At 44.9% G+C, this 20,240-nt stretch overlaps 1 protein-coding gene across 1 annotated transcript in view; it reads left to right on the top strand.

Annotated features, from left to right (window-relative positions):
- The window catches only part of BNC2 (basonuclin 2), a 1,148,851-nt gene extending 1,128,960 nt beyond the window's left edge, over positions 1-19,891 (top strand). Inside the window, exon 6 of the mRNA XM_029608627.1 lies at positions 18,194-19,891. Coding sequence (XP_029464487.1) covers positions 18,194-18,242 — 49 coding nt within the window. The 3' untranslated portion in view covers positions 18,243-19,891. The remainder of the gene's footprint in view (positions 1-18,193) is intronic.
- The last annotated feature ends 349 nt before the right edge of the window (positions 19,892-20,240 follow it).

Here is a 20,240-nt window from a genome sequence, read left to right as displayed (position 1 = left end):
TTCTGGTAAAGTGCATTGTTATTGTCTACAGGTTTGAAGGAAGATTACAGACAATTTTTAAATTACTGAGTTGGGCAAACTAGAAAATAAAATGGCTTGCTGAAGGTCACATAAAGCAGTAGTGGCAGAACAAAAACTATTGTATGCACCCTGACTTCCAGCCTTCACTCTTTAACAGCCAGAGTGCTCTGCCTCTCTCGCTCTCTCTCTCTCTGTCTTTAATGGACTGCTATTTTTTTCTGTTGAATTTCCCAATGTGTGGGGTTTTCCTTTAATGACCTAAATTGATTAACAATAAGTTCTGTGTGTAATTAAATAGCAAAAACAATTGCCATAGCATTCTGATTGATTTGGAATAATGTTCCAAGAGCTTGTGTATTGGATGACCAAATACTCAGAGGAGTAAGGGAGGGGGTAGAGAAAGCTAGCTCAGATGGACTACCATTTTTAAGTTTAGTGATTAATGTTCTTCCCAACTCAAGAGTGCTTTTCTGCAGTAAGAAAAAAATTCTACAAAACTAAATGACCGCAAGATTTGTTTCTATATATTTCTTTATTTTTTTTAAAAAGTGTAGCCCGCATCATCCACAGTTTTGGGTGCGTTTCAAGGTTATAATCACAAATTTTCCACAAGAGAAAATACAAAACACAAATTAAATCAATACAAGGGATAATATAAAAAGAATAGAACTGTGGACCACAACAATTGGAAAATAATTTGGCAGAGCTAGGGAGCCAGCAGGAGATAAACCTAACCATGCAAGAATTTCTGGCGATTCCAACCTTAGTTAATAACAGCAAATAGTGCTAGCAAAGACTGCAAACCTGTCAGCCGATGTTCAACATTGACCAAATCGTCTGCCAAGGACAATCCATTAAATACAGATTAAAAAAATGAATCATTGAAAGCCTGGTCAAAAAAATGCACCTTAAACTGCTTCCTGAATTGGACTAAAGCTCGTCTGGAAGTGTTTTCAAGAGGAGAGGGCCAGCAACATTGAACATATGTTCTTGGGATTCATGTGATCTGATCAACTTAACGGTCCATATTCAGCCTATATCCGGCTGAGCAAGTTAACTGGATAAACATATCCAACTAACTTGGCTGGTATATTCAGCAATGCAGCTGCGCTAACCCTAACCTCCTACCTTATCCAGCTAACTTTAGACCTGCTCAATAGCAGGGCTAACTTAGCTAGATATGGTTGAACATCAACACTTGTCTAGTTAAGTAGCTCCATCCCAGAATGCCCTGTCCTGCCCCCCCCCCCCCCTAACTGTTTTACTAGATAAATAGTTATCCAGCTAAAGAGCGGCTGCTCAACGTGGCTGAATATTCAAGTAGCACCACATAACCAGATAAATCCAAACTTATTCGGCTAAGTGGTGCTGAGGGTACATCTAATAAACATTGGAAAGAAAGCGAAAGCAAATTACCGGAATGGTAGAGCTTTAGGTCTGTGTTGAAGGAACATGGTGCCAGACTATAAACGGCTTTGAAAACTAAGGTTAGAACTTTGAATTTGACTTTCCCTGAAACTGGGAGCCGATGAAGCTTTTGAAGTGCAGGGGTAATGTGCTCAAGAAGCAAATCCAGGAGAGCAATCGAGTGGCAGCAGTTTGAATGAGTTGGAGCACCCTCAGTGTAGTTTGGAGAAGGCTCAAGTATTAAGCATTGCTTAAGAATGTAAGAACAAGAAATGCCATGTTGGGCCAGACCAAGGTCCATCAAGCCCAGCATCTGTGGCCTGTTCCAGTCGCAAGTACCCAGCAGATGCCATGAAGGAGACCTATTTCCTTTCTCCCTGGGATAGCACTAGCTTTCTTTAGTTTTACCTGACTAATATGTTATGGACTTTACTTCCAGGAGCTTGTCAAAAACTCTATTAACCTCCTCTATAATATTCGCCCTCACCATATCCTCTGGCAACAGATTTCACAGTTTGATTGGGCGCTGAGTAAAAATGTACTTTATACGATTTGTTTTAAATCAGTTGTTAGTTTCATGGAGTGTCCCCTTGTTTTAGTCTTATTTGGAAGGGTAAATAGCCATCCTTTATTTTCCCGTTCCACCCCACTCATGGTTTTATAAACTTCCATCATGTCCCCTCTTGGCCGTCTCTTTTCCAAGCTGAAGTGCCCTATCCTGCGTAGCCTCTCATCGTAGGGGAGCTGTTCCATTTCCTTTATTATTTGTGTTGCCCTCCTCTGTAATGCTTTGTCTTTTTTTTTTTTTTAGATGGGGCAACTGGAAGTGCCCACACGTCTCAAAGTGCTATATAATGGTCAATGGGGGTGACCATGAAGGCTTTGGTCAACAAATTTCAGAATCTTGTAGTTCAGGTTGTCGAATGTAAGCTAGAATTAGAGGCACAAGTTCAGATTGGGGGCAGGGGAGAAAGATGGCATCAGGAAGTTTGGGAGCTGGGATGATGGGGCCTAATGCCCCTTGGGCAGTTCCTTCATTTGAGGTAGGCTCTACAGCGGAGATTTCTATATGCACAACTCACTGGCCTGAATACTGAGCAACTTTGTAATACGAAGATCAAAATTAAAACAGCTTATAAACACAGCTTTGCTGTGGGCTTAATTCACAACCATCATGAATGAAGGCTTTCCCTCATCTGTTCTTGAGAATGCAGACAACCAACAATGTGAGCTGCTTAAACCACAGATGTAAATGTGATTATGTTTAGAAAGAAATTAAATTCAAGCATGTTTGCTCTGGATTGCATTAACCGTCAGAGTGTCTTCGTTATGACACTGATCACAGCGAAACAGCTGTGAACCACTGACTTGAATGATAATTATTTGATCAGAAATTATCTGTATCTCTGTGGACCCATATAAGTACAACTTAGAGATCTAAAAATGAAGAACTGCACATGTACACTATATATATTGTGCTTTGCAGGGGCAAGTTTCAAATTGCCTGTATTGGCCCAAAGTTTGTGGGTACGTTTTAGGAATGTGCAACCCCAACGTTTTCGGTTTGGTTTGTATTTTTATTTTGGGGGGGGGGGGGAGGGGGCACAGGGGAAGTCATTTTTATTCAGTTTGTTAAACTGTATTTGTTTTTGATAAATTGGTTTATCAAACCAAAAAAAAAAAAAAAAATTAAACACAAAAAAACACCCCAAAACAAAATTTAAAAAAAAACCCAAATCTTTGAAAAAAGAGCCTCCAGTGGCTCTGGCTGGTCTTCTTGATTCAAAAAACTGCTCCAAGCTAGACCTAGCACCAAGACCTAGCCCTGGGCCGGGCCTGTTTCTGAGCTGGAGCTGACTAAGGCCGGATCTGGGGAACTCCCACCTTGGTCCCTAATTATTCCCTTCTTGGATCCATCATTGAAACTAACAGGAACATGCCCAATTACTCCCGCCTGCATCCCAGCGCTTGAAAAATTGTGCTGGCTGCCTAGGAATAGCACCACAGTGACATCCGTTTGGTGCCTCCTTCTGGTGCAGCCAGTGCCATTTTGTTCTACAGTCATACTTTTCTATGGCCGTTTAACAAAATGGTGCTGGCTGCACTGCAGGAAAAGCACCAACATGACGCCACTTTAGCATTGTCTCCAGATGTATAGTGCCATTTTTAAAGTGCTGGGCACAGGTGGGAGAGACAGGGCATTGTTCCTGCCGGTTTAAATGTTGGAGTCAGGAGGGAAGCAAGAGGGGGGCTGGGGTAGGAGCGCCCTGGCACTTGTCAAGGACAAGGCCCCAGCCCACTCCAGGTAGGCCCAAGGGCTAAGCCTTGGTACTGGTCCATTGGAGGTCTGTTTGTTGTTTTTTTTTAATGCAAAAAAATAGAAAAATACATGAACATTTTCAGGCATTTTGTCCCATGCTGTTTTTGGTTCATCCCATTTGGAACAACTGAAAATGGCCTCATTCGTTGCATCTTTTGTATTTGTTAAAAACAAATGCACATCCCTAGTACTTTTACTCAAGGTCTTTTCATCAGTTCTCAAGTGGAAAGCACACGCATATTTTCCTTTTTTTATATTATGTCCCCTTGCAGCTGCTTCTTTACCAAGCTAAAGAGCCCTAACCTGTGTAGCTTTTCATCATAGGGGAGCTGTTCTAATTCCTGACAGCTGTCGATGAGTAATGATAAATGGAACATAGCCTGAAGAAAAAAGAGTACAAGTGTAGTTCCTTAAGGATCGGTGTGAAGGAGTATACATGAGAAAACCCCAAACACCTTAAAGGACCAGATCTAGAGATCTGGTTTGTCCACCTTAATCCTAAAACAGCAGGGAATCCTAGTCCACGGAGGAGATTCCTGGGAGTGTGTGTAACTAGCCAGGCCCAGGAGGGAACAGGAGTCCCTAGGAGAGAGAAGGAAGCCAAGAGAAAGAGAACACTGCTGAACTGTAAGTTGTGATACTATATTTGTGTTGTTGAACAGCAAAGAATTGCAGAGCTGCTTTTGTTTATTTTTCTTGTCACTAATATAGAAGTTTATGCAAGATTTTTGCCAGACTCCAGCCTGAATATGTCCTCTGGCTACGCTAAGACCGCTCACAATGCCATAATCAGTTCTGGGCCTGGTTCTGATTAATATCTGTGAGTGATATTGCAGAGGGCTTAGAAGGTAAAATTTATCTTTTTGCAGATGATGCTAAGGTCTGCAACAGAGTGGACATGCCTGAAGAAGTAGAAATAATGAGTCATGATCGAAGGATTGGCAGTTGGGATTCAGTGTCAAAATATGCGAAGTCATGCATTTGAGCCATGACAATCTGAAGAAGCCATATCTGTTGGGGGAGGGGGCAAAAGACAGTTGTGCATGGACTGGGAGAGAGACCTCTCCCAGTCTGATGCTTTGAAGGTGGCAAAGTAATATAACAAGGCAGTGGCTATGGTCAGAGGGATGCTGGGCCACATAGAGAAATGCATAACCAGTAGGAAAAAGAAGGTGATAATACCACTGTACAGATGCTTGGTGAGGCCTCACCTGGAGTACCGTGTTCAGTTCTGGAGACCACATTTCAAAAAGGATAAGGACAGAATGGAAGCAGTCCAGAGAAAGGCAACCAGAAAGGAATTAATGATGCACAAAAGTAATATCTTTTCCAATGGAAAGGAAGCTGCAAAACTAGGGGTTATGATATGAAACTGTAAGAGGGAAGACTTAGGAACAATGTTAGGAAATATTTCTTCATGGAAAGGGTGGTGGATGCATGGAATGCCCTCCCGGAATAGGTGGTGAAGTCCAGAATGGTAATGGAATTAAGAGGGCGCGGGACAAACACAAAGGATCCCTGCTGGCCTCAGAATGGAAATGAAGAAATGGGGTGATTTTCCTATGACACTTAAGGCCCGATTTTAAATGGCCCGCCCGTGTAAAAAACAGGGGTTACACGCTCGGCTGGGCCTTGCGCGCACCACGGGCATTTTAAGAGGGGGTTGGGCTGCGCGCGTAACCCCTGTTACGTGCACAAGAGCTGGGCCTCGGCAAAGGGGCAGTGCGGGGGGGGGTGGGGTGGGGCTGGAGGCGCCCGATACAGCGGCCATTTGCCGCTGTGCTGGGGGATCATGCGCCGGCAGGGTGCCCGCACGCGCAACTTGCTACTGCTCCTTTGGAGGAGCAAAAGGTAATAAAAAAAAAAATAGGGGTACCTAGGGTAGGCATAGGGGGCAGGTAGGATAGGGGAAGGGAGGTTAGGGTAGGGGGTAGGGAAGTTCCCTCCCCATCCGCTCCTTAATTGGAATGGACTGGGAGGGAACTGGGGAAGCCGTACGATGCGTCATCGTGTGATTTTTGCGTATGTCTGCCCCTCCCCCCTTGCACGCGCCGCCCAGAATTTTATAACATGTGCGCACTGGCGCGCACACATGGACATGCTCGCGTATTTTTAAAAAATCTACCCCTTATAGCTCTATCCTTTGGATATAGAGTTTCATAAAATGTCCTTAGATTTCACAAATTTCCACACTTTTAGTGATAGTAGAACCTGAACTGTTCTTTACCTGCTCAATAAAAGTTTCCCCCCTCTAGACCTTCACTGCATTTGCTAAAAGTTCTCCCTGCCCTGAAAGTTGGAACATTTGCTGTGTCCTTTGGGGTAAATATGTGTTTAGGTTCATTAAAATATTCACATACTCGTCCTTATATTGCTTGGTGTTATGCACTGCTAATTGTTTCTTTGCAATTTTGAGTTTTTCTTCAAGTTGGAAAACAGTTTTGTTCAGTTTGGAATTCCTTCCTAAAACATAAGAAATTATTTATCCTCCTAGAACTGCTTTACTAGTTTCCCAGAAACTTTCAAATTCAGTCCATTTATTGTCTAGGAATTCTTGGAATTCAATATCTCCCTTTAAAAAACCTGGGAACTTCCAGAGTCTTTCTCCTCTCTCTTCTTCTGACAACTTAAAGTCCACCCAAATTAGGGAATGATCAGATAATACTGGGAGGCTTATTTCTGCTTTAGAAATTCATGCAAAGAAATTCTGCGAAACTAAGATGTAATCTATCTGTGACAAAGATGTATGCGCCCTGGAGACATGCAGAAACTCCTTAACCTTGGGATTTAACACACATCACATAAATGCAATTCCTTACATAGAAAAACAATTCCCTTCCCTTTGGACTTCCCCAAGTTTTTGGCACGTGGCGAATTGTCCAGCAGGGGTTCATGCACACAATTGAATCTCCAACCATAAAGAGAGTACCCCTTGTATTAACCAGAAGTAAGCTGCCTAAATTAGTGAAAAAATGGTGGTCATAGTCATTGGGGGCAAATAAATTACAGATAGTGATATCCATTCCCTGACGTCTCCCCACAATAATAATAAGCCTACCCTTGAATCTCCTGCTCCAACTGAAAATTAATATTTTTATTTAAAAAGATAGTTACCCCTGCTTTTTCCTCGTAGCTGCCGAGTAAAAACATAGACTGACCCATTCTCTAATCAGTTTTTACTTTCTAATTCAGAGAGATGTGTTTCCTGTAAGCAGTGTCTGTTCAAAGTTTGCAAAACTTTCTTCCTTTTAACTGGAGATCCTAGACCATTAACATTCCAGGAAAGAAGACATAAATTATTAACCATTTACATAGGAAAGATGAATAAACAATAATGTGTAGATATAGGACACCCAGCCTTGCCCCACATCACAGCATAAGTCAAGGTGAGATGGAATCAATCTTCTCTCAAAAAAACGAGTTCCCACCTACCCTTCTGTCAGGCCGATACAGTACAGTGCACTCCAACGGAGCGCACTGTTAGCCTGCTCTTGGACGCGCGTTTTCCCTTACCCCTTATTCAGTAAGGGGAGGAAAACACGCGTCCAACCCGCGGCACCTAATAGCGCCCTCAACATGCAAATGCATGTTGAGGGCCCTATTAGGTATGCGCGCGGGATACAGAAAGTAAAATGTGCAGCCAAGCCGCACATTTTACTTTCAGAAATTAGCGCCGACCCAAAGGTTGGCGCTAATTTCTTCCAGCGCCAGGAAAGTGCACAGAAAAGCAGTAAAAACTGCTTTTCTGTGCACCCTCCGACTTAATATCATAGCGATATTAAGTCGGAGGTCCCGAAGAGTAAAAAAAGTAAAAAAAATAAAAAAATAAATTTGAATTCGGGCCAAAAACCAGACACTCAATTTTGCCGGCGTCCGGTTTCCGAGCCCATGGCTGTCAGCGGGCTCGAGAACCAATGCCAGCAAAATTGAGCGTCGGCTGTCAAACCCGCTGACAGCCGCCGCTCCTGTCAAAAAGGAGGCGCTAGGGACGCGCTAGTGTTCCTAGCGCCTCCTTTTACCCGGATCTATCGCGTCACCTAATTTAAATCGAGAATCGCACGCACCGGCAAAGGGCCGGTGCGTGCGCCGGGAGAACGGGCATTCGACCGCTCTCCTGCGGACTTTACTGTATCGGCCCGTTTATTAGCAGATTTGAGAGCTAAACTAAAGCACCTTTTTTCCCCAAATTCTGAGCTACTCCCTGTTCCCTCCCTGCTAACCTGCTCTCGCCCCATCTCTCGCTCTCTTTTTCCTTTTACCTCCCTTCCTCTTTCCTTCTGTCTAACTGCTCACTTATGCCTAGCGAGCATGGGGTACACCTTAATGTGTACAGGTATCATCCTCTTTTCTTTTTTAAGATTTAAGAGTTTTACCCCTCCTTTCCATCAAGAAACTAAAATAACCCGGTGGTATCGTTTCTGAAACACACAATACTTCAATTCTCACTCAATTTCTGTAGAATAATAAAAGAAACATTACATTACATTAAGAGAGCTTAGCTCTAACTTCCAAAATTGAGATATCAGATCAATTTTGGTGCGGCATGGCGGAAAGTTCAACTTTTTTTTTAACCATAACTGAGTGCAGCGCTAATCCTTGGAAGCATATAAACTCTTTAGAAGATCTGGACATGATGTGGAACAGTTTATTTGCCCTCTAATTCAGACTCAAATAAATCACCCAGATCAAAAATAGGGATACGTTTCTTGGGAGCCACCTCTGGCACAACCCCTGCACAACCTGGCTTCCTAGACAAGAAGCCACCTTTCCTTGATTACAGGACATAAGAACAGACTTGTACTGAAGCATTCTTAGTTTATCCCTCCTCAATAGGGTTGTTTTGCACTTAAGTCACATTTCAACAACTGATATTCTTTTTCCATGCATTCAATTTTAACACACTATGGGTGGGTACCTGTGCACATGTTTTTGATTCTTCTTGAATCACTGTTGACTTTTTGGGCATATTACTTCTAAATGGAGTTTCCCAACCACAGGTAAACATGAACAGGAACACTCCTCTTTTCTTCTCCATCACTGCTCCCAGAGCGTGGTTGCGTTAAAGACAATAATTCCCACCAGATACTCTAGAGGTGGGACTTCCAGATACTAAGGGGCAGATTTTAAAAGCCCTACGTGTATAACTCCACCTGGATTTACGCGCGCATGGGGTTATGTGCGCTGAGCCTATTTTGCATAGGCCTGGTGATGCGTGCAAGCCCCGGGACGCACATATGTCCCGAGGCTTGAAAAAAGGGGTGGGGTGGGGTAGTCCGGGGTGGGGTGGGGGCGTGGCCAGAGGCCTTTGTGGGGCTGTTAGGCCAGGGGATCGCGCGCCAGCACTTGGCCGGCGCTCGCAACCTACGCCTGCCCAGAGGCAGGCGCAACTTGTAAAACAAAGGTGAGGGAGGGGTTTAGGTAGGGCTGGGGGGCGGGTTAGGTAGGGGAAGGGAGGGGAAGGTGGGGAGGCGGAAGGAAAGTTCCCTCCGAGGCCGCTCCGAAATCGGAGCGGCCTCGGAGGGAACGGGGATAGCCATCGGCCTCGGAGCCATCGGCCTCGGAGCCATCGGCCTCGGAGGGAACGGGGATAGCCATCGGGGCTCCCCTAGGGCTCGGTGCGCGCAAGGTGCACAAGTGTACACCCCCTTGTGCGTGCCGACCCCGGATTTTATAACATGTGCGCAGCTGCTCGCTCATGTTATAAAATCGGGAGTACCTCTTAAAATCCGGCCCTAAGTATGGTAAAAGCTTTATTATTCGACACATGAAAACAGGAACAAACAGAAACTTGATTTCTTTAAAAATAAAAGCACTGAAATCATTAACCCTTCCTAGGGAGAAAATAAGACAGTTTGGCAATAAAATCCTTTGCTGCATCCACTTTGTCGAATAGCTGAGAGGAACCCTCATGCCAAATCTTTAAGTGTGCTGGATACCTCAACACAAATTTGATTGCCTTTTGAACAACTCAGAGCAAAGTGGATTGAATTCATTATGCTGAAGGACAACTGTTGCCGAGTAGTTTTGGAAAATGCACATTGGCCTTTCTTGGTAAGTTATAGACCGCATTTTGCGATAAGCTTGTAGAAGCTGTTGCTTATGCATGAAATTCCATACTTTAGCTATGGTAATCTGGGCCGATTGTCGCTGTCCCACTTGTTGACTAGTCTGTGTGCACGCTCACTCTTAAGTACTCCTACCAAGTTCAGCAGAGTTAATACTTCTGGTAACCATTTTTCTAGAAATGCCAACATTTGTAATCTTCCATAGTTTCCACCAGACCGATTAGTCTGATGTTACTTCGCCTGAACCTATTCTCTAGATCTTCAATTTTATTCTCTTGCAGTTCCACTTTCTTTTCTAGTACTTGCAGTTTATTTGTAAGTGACACTGAGTCATCTTCTAATAGGGAGATTCGTGCCTCCACTTTATCTAACCAAGAGCCGATTTCCATAATCGAAGCTTTTAGATCAGTAATTTGCTCTGAGATATAGTCTAACTTGGTGCCCAAGGCTGTTACTACCACTGTAGATATTTCAGCAATTGTTTTGCTGCCCAACGCAGACCTACTCAGACGCTCCTGATTGGCAGTCATTTTGTCTGAAATCAGCATCGGTTTCTCTCGTTTCTTCTTCCCCACTTTCAAGGGCATAATCGGTGATGTTCTCTGCATGTATTTGTCAATAGATATAAATTATTCACTCTGAATTGGAAGATACCTGATTTGAGCCATGAATGGTAGCAATTATTGCAGTTTCAGAAGGATGACACCCAGAGCCCTAAAGCACATGTCTGCCTAGGCTCACCATATTATGTGACCTCCATGTATGTATTTTTACCTCAATACAGGATGGTCAGTTTTCAGACAGCTGATTTATGCAGGTATTTTGCTTTTTAACCATAGAATTTGATGTGAAAATTGCCCTCTGAATTACTAATTCCTTAAACCCGGTCCTTGAAGAAATAGCCTGTGTTACCCAGTCTTATACACAGTTATGCACAGAGAAGTAAACTGGTTCAGTGAGAGGTGACAAAGGCCAGGATAGTGATACTTGGAGTTCACTCCAAGGAGAGGGGTGTTACTGGTACTGCTGCACAGATCAGCCCTGGGAGTGGTTATTTTCAACATTTTCGTAATTGATATAGCAGAAGGAGTATCGAGAAAGGTTTGTCTTTTTGAAAATGATACCAAAATCTGCAACAGGATAGATACCCAGAAAGGTTTGAAAAACATAGGAAGGTTCTAGCAAAGCTTGAGGAATGGTCTAGAGTCTTGCAGCTAAGACTGGATGCTAAAAACAGCTAAAAACAGACTTTCTAAACAGGTTAAACAGCATCAAGCAGCTACTGCATGGCATCCTCCTTGTCACCATGAATGCAAAATTGTTGTTTAGCAACATTCCCCATTCGCATGTTACCAACTCCTATGAACAACTACCCTGGACCACCAATACACTGTAGAAACTGCTGCAAAGCTAACTGAAGTCATCCTAACCCATAACTACTTCAGCTTCAATAATGTAATCTATTCACAGATTATGGGAACCATCATTGACACTAGCATGGCATCACAGCATGCCAAACAAGGAAAAGTGATTCAATATGACTGTTTGTGATGATTGTTCTTCTTTATCAAGGACTATCCACTAGGGATGTGAATCGTTTTTTGACGATTTAAAATATCGTCCGATATATTTTAAATCGTCAAAAACCGTTAGGGCCACGATACAATACAAATTACAAAAATTACAAAAATACAAATTACAAAAATACAATCATCTAGGCTTCAATCAGATTGTCAAAGATCCCACGCACAAAGCGGGACATACCCTAGACCTGATCTTTCTCAACAACGTATTAACTTCTACCATTAACCCTACCTGCGTTCCGGTCCCATGGTCCGACCATCACCTCATCTCTACAGAACTTCAAATTAAAGACCAGCCTCGTCCTATTTTCCCGGCAACTACAATACGATACAGGAAACCCTGCTCCATAGACAATCTTAGCAATCTGCTTACCAAAGAACTCGACCGTCTGGATCTCTCAGATGCTACCTCAGCTATCAACTCCTGGCTCAATATAACAAACGAGGTCGCTGATCGGTCCTGTCCCTCCATCACTAAAGCCTTAAAACCACCCCAAGCCAACAGACATCCGTGGTACACTCCAACACTCAAAATCCTTAAACAAGAACTTCGGAAAAAAGAAAACAGCTGGCGTAAGTCTCCCTCCACCATCACAACGCTCAACTACAAATCCCACCTCAATACATACAGATTAGCCTTACTCAAGGCCAAAAAAGACTTCTTTGCAAAAAAAATCCACAACTTTGCACTCGACTCTAAAGCCTTATTCTCACTTGTATCTTCCCTAACAAAACCCTCTCCTTCTATCATCCCAGATGAACAAGCAGCCAGCAAAGCTGCGGAATTAGCGATCTACTTTGACAAAAAGATCACCAACCTCCTTAAGCCAATTTCCACCCAACAACCAACAGCATCACACCCTAGTATCGCATCTCATTACAAAAAAAGTAGCCTATCAGCGTTCGAGACACCATCATCATTGGAGATCGAGATTATTCTCAAGAAGCTTAAACCCTCCTCTCATTCACTAGATACCATACCCTCCAATCTTCTCCTATCGACTCCCAACACCATTTCCAAAGCATTAGCAGACATCATCAACTGCTCTTTAACTCAAGGAAAGGTCCCAGATCAGCTCAAAATAGCCATTCTGAAACCCTTATTAAAAAAACCTAACCTTTCAACAGATGACCCTGCAAACTTTCGCCCTATCGCCAACCTTCCCCTGATCTCAAGAGTGATGGAAAGATTCGTCAACAAGCAACTGTCGGAGTACCTGGAGGAGAACAACATACTCTCCCCGTTCCAGTTCGGCTTCAGGAAATCACAAAACACAGAAGCTTTACTTGCATCGCTATCTGACACCATCCTCCTCAATCTTGAAAAAAAACAACCATACCTCCTCGCTCTTCTTGACCTATCCGCCGCATTCGACACAGTTAATCACGCCATCCTTCTCGAGCGGCTATCCGATATAGGAATTCAAGGAGAAGCGCATTGCTGGTTTCAATCATTCCTTGAGAATAGATTCTATAAAGTTAAAATCAACAACGAAGAATCACCTCCTATCAAATCAACACGAGGAGTACCACAAGGATCATCCCTCTCCCCTACGCTATTTAATATTTATCTGCTTCCACTCTGCCACCTGCTCTCCAACCTCAAGCTAAAACATTATATTTTCACTGATGACATTCAGATACTCCTTCCCATCACAGAATCTCTGCAAAGAACTTGGGCACATTGGATTTCTTGCCTACAATCCATCAACTCTCTGCTATCCAGCCTGAACCTCATACTCAATTCAAACAAAACAGAAATCCTAATCATTTCGCCAGACGAAAACCATACTCTCATCAACTCCCAAAGCGCAACACAATTCTCAAAATTATCTATCAACCACTCCCCTTCCGTCAGAGACCTAGGGGTGCGTCTCGACAACAAATTCAACCTTAAATCCTTCATTTCCAACACAACTAAAGAATGTTATTTCAAATTTTAAGTGCTAAAAAATCTGAAACCACTCCTCCACTTCAGTGACTTCCGTCTAGTACTCCAATCTATAATTCTGTCTAAGTTAGACTATTGCAACTCTTTACTGCTAGGTCTCCCGCTCTTATCTACAAAACCCTTACAGATGGTGCAGAACGCTGCAGCAAGGCTACTCACCAACACAAACAAAAGAGCCCACATCACACCTATTCTTCACAGCCTTCACTGGCTTCCTATAAAAGCCAGAATCACCTTCAAGACACTATCAATGATTCACAAGGATATTATGGGCATCGCACATCTAAATCTAAACACGCAACTCCGCCCTCATACATCACAAAGACCCATCAGATACAACTACAAAGGTTCTTTATATGCTCCCCCGATGAAAACCTCACTTACAAAACGAGCACTCTCCACAGCCGGACCCACCCTCTGGAACTCATTACCGCCGGATCTACGCCAAGAGACTTGCCATCTAACTTTTAAGAAAAACCTAAAAACATGGCTCTTCCGGCAAGCCTATCCAGAATCACAAGAACATTCTGACACCGGTCAAAGAACAAAATAGTCCTCCTCAAGCTCCTTGACCACCCACGATATGCTCAGTCCACCTGTATTGAATACACTCTTCTGTTGATGCATTAGTTCGTCGAGCTCTTGCACTACTCATGTTTGCGCCCATCTACACATTTTTCTATTAAATGTATATCCCAAGTTACACTACCCCTATTTAGCTAGTACCCATATTTATCCACGTTACTTTGTCGAGTTACTGTTGCTTATGTAATATTTATTGATGTTCCTATGTTCAGAAACTCTGTTTATTGTAACGCCTTAACCGCGACAGTTTTGTTCTTTGGAAACCGACCTGATTTGATACTTGTATTAAGAAGGTCGGTATATAAAAATCCTAAATAAATAAATAAATAAATTCCCCCGATTTATCGTCAAAAAATCGTAAATCGGGGGAAGGGGGAGGGCAGGAAAACCGGCACACTAAAACCCCCTAAAACCCACCCCCGACCCTTTAAATTAAATCCCCCACCCTCCCGAACCCCCCCCCAAATGCCTTAAATTACCCTGGGGTCCAGCGGCGGTCCCTAGCTAAATCGGGGGAAGGGGGAGGGCAGGAAAACCGGCACACTAAAACCCACCCCCGACCCTTTAAATTAAATCCCCCACCCTCCCGAACCCCCCCAAATGCTTTAAATTACCCTGGGGTAGAGCGGCGGTCCGAAACGGCCTCCTGCTATTGAATCGCGTTGTCTTCAGCCGGCGCCATTTTGCAAAATGGCCGCCGCAAAATGGCGGCGGCCATAGACCAACATGATTCGACTGGAGGAGGTCGTTCCAGACCCCCGCTGGACTTTTGGCAAGTCTTGTGGGGGTCAGGAGGCCCCCCCAAGCTGGCCAAAAGTTCCTGGGGGTCCAGCGGGGGTCTGGGAGCGATTTCCTGCCGCGAATCGTTTTCCGTACGGAAAATGGCGCCGGCAGGAGATCGACTGCAGGAGGTCGTTCAGCGGGGGCTCGCTGAACGACCTCCTGCAGTCGATCTCCAGCCGGCGCCATTTTCCGTACGGAAAACGATTCGCGGCAGGAAATCGCTCCCAGACCCCCGCTGGACCCCCAGGAACTTTTGGCCAGCTTGGGGGGGGCCTCCTGACCCCCACAAGACTTGCCAAAAGTCCAGCGGGGGTCTGGAACGACCTCCTCCAGTCGAATCGTGTTGGTCTATGGCCGCCGCCATTTTGCGGCGGCCATTTTGCAAAATGGCGCCGGCTGAAGACAACGCGATTCAATAGCAGGAGGCCGTTTCGGACTGCCGCCGTTCCGGACCACCGCTGGATCCCCAGGTAATTTAAAGCAATTGGGGGGGGGGGGGGGGTTCGGGAGGGTGGGGGATTTAATTTAAAGGGTCGGGGTGGGTTTTAGGGGGTTTTAGTGTGCCGGCTCACGATTTTAACGATTTTCACGATACTTTACCCACCCAAACGGCAACAATACGATTCCCTCCCCCTCCCAGACGAAATCGATCGTTAAGACGATCGAGGACACGATTCACATCTCTACTATCCACTGATTCCAAGAATCACATAGAAATAAACATTACCCAGAATGATATTTTATAGGGACTTTCAGAATCTAAACAGTCACAGACTTCTGCTCAAAGATATATCAGTCCCATTGAGATTGAACCACATTTCATGACGACTGCTTCAGGGGAAAATTCACACCAGGATCTCTCAGAAGTCTGCCATTACTGCAAGCAGAATCTAATGCATTAATTTAGATAAAACATTCCTTTACACTCCCATACATGATGACATCATACACAATGATCATATTGTGATTCACAAAATCATAATGTATACCATTCCACTTCCTTATTTAACCCAATGGGTTCAACTGCCTGTAACTTAAAAATACAATGTTGTTCCCTTTTATTTAATTATGCTTCTAGATCAGAACCATGCCAATGTGGAAATACCTGACTTATGTAATGGACACTACAGTTCCGTTACCAGTAAACCCTAGGGTTTCCCTCATAGAGATAGAACAGTTAGAATGATTAGGGGAGGATCCATTCAGTGCAGCCCCTCCCTTTTGAGAGTGCTGGGATGGATGCCCCCCTCTGGGTTATAAAGCAGCTCTCTATAGAAAGCTCTGGTGGGCAGTATCAGTTTGGAGTTTTGGAGGAGGATGGAGATTTTTGCTCTGAGTTAGGATTTGGCCCGTCTGGAGGCCTGTGCTCCACCTTGCCTGGGATCTCTGGATTATGTCCGGGACCCCTTTCCTGCAGCCCACTCCATAGGTGCAAGATGGTTGCCCTGGGTTATTTTGGGGTATTTTACATTTTCGTAGTAAGAGGGCTGTGAAACCTTAGGGTATTGCCCAGGGAGAGATCTTGGGGAAGCCTCTCCTTGAGGGGCCCTGGGTAGGGAAGACCTGCCCTGCTGCTGCCTATCCAAGAAACAATGGTATGGTAGTGACCCTCTTCAGCGTCTTCCTGGAGTTCTTCTATGTTGGAATCGGTGGAGACAATGCTGAAGGCACAAGAACTCAACTACTCTGGAGGACCCATCGGAAAGAAGAAAATGAGTGCTGGAGAACACAGGCAAATTTCCCAGGAACCCAGCAACCTCAATTGATGCCACTGCCCAGCAGGGTCTAGTGTGGAAGAACTTTATTGCCCAGGTAAAACCAGTGCTATGTCCTGCTGCCTCCCATCAGGTCCTGCATGGGAACACTACCGTATGTGTGTGGCCCATTCTTTCCCCAGACCACTACTGCTCCATTTGGCCATGATGCCAGAAAGTGGCTGGAGGCAGGGAGAACACATCAGGCTGCACTGCACATGAACTCTGGGAGGAGAGCATTAGGCAAGAGTATGAAGGAGATGAAGGGGGGGGGAGCCACTGGAGGGGGAGGGAAGAGCAAAGGGGACAAGAAATAAGCTGTTTGGGGTGAGGGAAAGGATCCATGAGTTGCTCAGGAGGAGGGAAGTCATCCTGGGATGAGAGGGGGTGGGTAGGTGAGGGATCAATGAGTTACCTTGGAATGGGTGTTGGGGAGATGGTAAGTGATCCATGAATTGTTTTGGGGTGGTTGGGGGAAGGATGCATGTGTTGCTTCAGGTGGGTTGAGGGATTCTTGAGTTGCTCTAAGGTGGGAGGGGATGAGTGATCCATGAACTTCCCTGGGGAGGGGGTTTAGTTGGGATGAGGGATCCATGAGTTGCTTCAGGTGGGTTGCGGGATACATGAGCTATTCTGGAGTACATATCTGTCTGAGGTTAAGGGGATGTCAGTACTACCCAAAGCAGAAATACAGTATTTTTCTGGAATGACAACACAGGGGGCTGGGGGGAGGTAAGGGATGTGAATGATCCAGGTCAGGAGGCACGTGCTAAGAATCTTTAAATCTACTGCTCCTTGGCCGCTCTGATTGAGGTTGAAAAGGTTCTGGCTCTGGCTTCCATTCTGGCTGTTAGCCAATGAACATGTGATGCCTTTATTGTTATACCATGTCTTGTACAACCACTAGGACTGTGCATTACTAGCATTTGAAGGGACCAGGTCTGTATGTGCTGCCTAAGGAGCCAGGGTGAATAAGTGTTTCAGAGAGTATGCAAATAATGACCAGGGGAGATAAAAGTGTGGAGAGGGGCTTTTGGCTCATTGCCTTTTAGATCGTGCTCTGTCATGACTTTGCTTGTTCAAGAAGGGCTAAAGAGCGTCATGCAAATGAAGGGAAAGGAGACAGCTAATGCACTCCATGACACAGAGCAGGATGGACTCAAAATGCCTAATTAAACACCCATTTTTGCCTTATCCTCCTCCTAAGCCTGCCACACAGCCTCTGCTCCAGCTCTGAATAGCAAATTATTTTCCAGTTGCAAAATGGGAAGATCAGCAAAAATAAATAAATAATAATAAAAAGTTGCTATTCAAAGCTGGAGCAGAGGCTGTGTGGCAGACCGAGTAGAAGGCGTGCATCCTCCCTCTCACTCTAAGCAGCCCATTGCTTGCTGGGTTCTTAGGGTGAGTGGTAAAAAAAAAAAAACAACTTCTGGCAATCAGAAGATATCCTTTCAGTTGTTTATTTTTCCTCCTTAGCTTTGCTAACGATGGGCTTTCTCTCTTTCCCTCTCTTCTACCTAAATCCCGGACTGGGTATTGCCTCCAGTTGGATTAGTTGCGCATTTGGCTCTATGATCATCCTCATCACAGTCATCAGTAATGAATACATTAGGCTGCAGAAGTAGAAGACTCCTCGTTGGTTTTCTTAATAAAGTTGACAGTGCCACCCTCAATACAACTTCTTTTCCTGCTTCTGCTCATGATTTTTCTTCTCTTGACAGGTACGACACGTTGGCTACTCGTGCTAGAATGAGATTGTCATTATTTTGATGATGCTTCTTGGAACAGAGAATCACTTGGATCCTAATGATTGGGAGCAGCTGTGGTTACTCCAGATGTGTCCGGAAGAGATATATCATGATCCGACAGAGATTCAAAAGAAGGATTTGTTAACAATTTACATTTTGCTTGTTTGAACCTTAGAGGATTTTTTCCCCATATGTTTTCTTTTTCCTGTTGCTGGTGCTAATCATTTTGCCAAATGTCAGTATTTCTGCTGCAAGAAACGCTACTGTCAGAGTGTCAATATGTGCTTCTGCATTTGCTTGCATTTTATGTTTTTTCTTCTTCAACTACAACAAATTGGAGGAAAAAAACTGGAGAAAGATTGTCCGTGTTACTTGGATATTTTCACTGTGGCTGGCCTCAGTGCCATTTTTATGCACCGTTATGTTACTACCAGTTCTGACTTCAGTAGCTGTCTCCTCTTGCTGCAGGAGGCAAAAGACCAGCAGAACCTTAATGATCAAAAAGAGAAAAAAATAAAAATAAAAATGAAAATGTGTCTTGCAGGGGCGGATCGGCCTATCGGGGCTTTGGGCATGTTCCGGCGGGCCAGTCTATCCAATCACGTGATTGGTGTTGGTCACAGAGGAGGAGCAGTGTTGCCACCCTCACTTACTCAACGCGAGTTTAGCGTTGGGTTTTTTTTTTTTTTTCGGGAATCGCTTTTTTTGCAACTGGCGGGTAGCTTATTTTGGGGCTTTTTTTCTTTTTTTTTCCTATTCGCTTTTTTTTTTTTTTGGTGCTTGATGGGCGGGACCCTTGCCCTGCTGTTCCTGTCACCTCTGAGCGGCTGCTGTTCAACAGGCAGAACCAACGGTACATCAGGGAGCTGAGCTGCAGCCCCCCCTGGTGCTGTGACTGGAAACTGTGGAGGAAAGAGGGCGGGGACCTCAGCAAGCACAGTTCTCGGTGGCTACTTTCTTGTGGCCCCCGCCCCTGCCTCCTCTCTAACGCTGGGACCAGAAGCGTGGGGTTAGGGAACGGGGCCCGTAGCTCAGACTTCCTGGTAACAGCTACCGGCTGCTCTAACTTCCGCCCCTCAGGCAGTCCTAGCGGGAAATGGTCCTCTGCCTTCGGAGAGGTGAGGGCCAAAGGCTGCTCAAGCTGCAGATGAGGGAATAAAGGAGGGATAAGAGAGAAAAACAGAGGGGGGGGGGGGGGGGGCACAGGGACAGAGGAGAGGGAAGAGAGACAGTGGTGGCACAAGGAACAGATGGAAAAGAGAGCGAGGAGGCGTGTTCAGGAGCTGAGGGGGCAAATGAGAAGGAGGCACCCCCTCCCCCCGCCTGACTGGTCCGGGTCTGTGCAAAAGTTGGTGTTTGTGGGTGGGGGGGGGTTAGGAGATGGCCCAAAGCCAACATGGGAATTTCCATAGCGGGTTAGGGGGATGTGGCGGGAAGGAGGCTTCTCAGGCCGCTGTGGCCTGCAACTTGTTTTAATGCTTTTGGGTGGAGTGGTGGGTGATCCAGGCATTGTTGCCTGATAAGCTTTTTACTTGGGGGATGGGGGCCTGCTGACCTGTGATGTATAACAAAGATATTAGGCTTCACAAAGCTAAGTGTAGAGCCTTAATTTGCAATGTCATTGTGCCCTTTTTCCTCCATTACACTCCCAAAAGTATTTTTTAAGTGTTTTCTGTGTGTATATACTTTCTAATAAAAGTAGTTTAAGTCTCACGTGTTTTGGGCGTGTTTTTTCAGCAAAACGCGTTTGTTCTTTCATAACTACTGATTAAAAGGATTACCATCATTTAACTCTACCTGGCATCACTGAGTATGAGCCTCCTGCTATTTATATTTGGCCTGTTCCACTGTATTCCCGGTGGGCGCTGTGGCCTCCCGTAGCCGGCGAGAAACCTGATGACCAGAGACGTGATTATAGTGGGATTAGAGACACTTAGGTCCCCTTCCACTGTCTGCATGTTTTTTGCTTAGTTCCCTATCCTCTCCTCCACTTTCAGTCGCTTCTCCTCCCTGGCTCTAG

Source organism: Rhinatrema bivittatum, chromosome 1, assembly GCF_901001135.1.
Source record: "Rhinatrema bivittatum chromosome 1, aRhiBiv1.1, whole genome shotgun sequence".
NCBI lineage: Eukaryota > Metazoa > Chordata > Amphibia > Gymnophiona > Rhinatrematidae > Rhinatrema > Rhinatrema bivittatum.
Note: the sequence above shows the minus strand (reverse complement) of the source record. Positions and strands in the feature narration are given on the sequence as shown.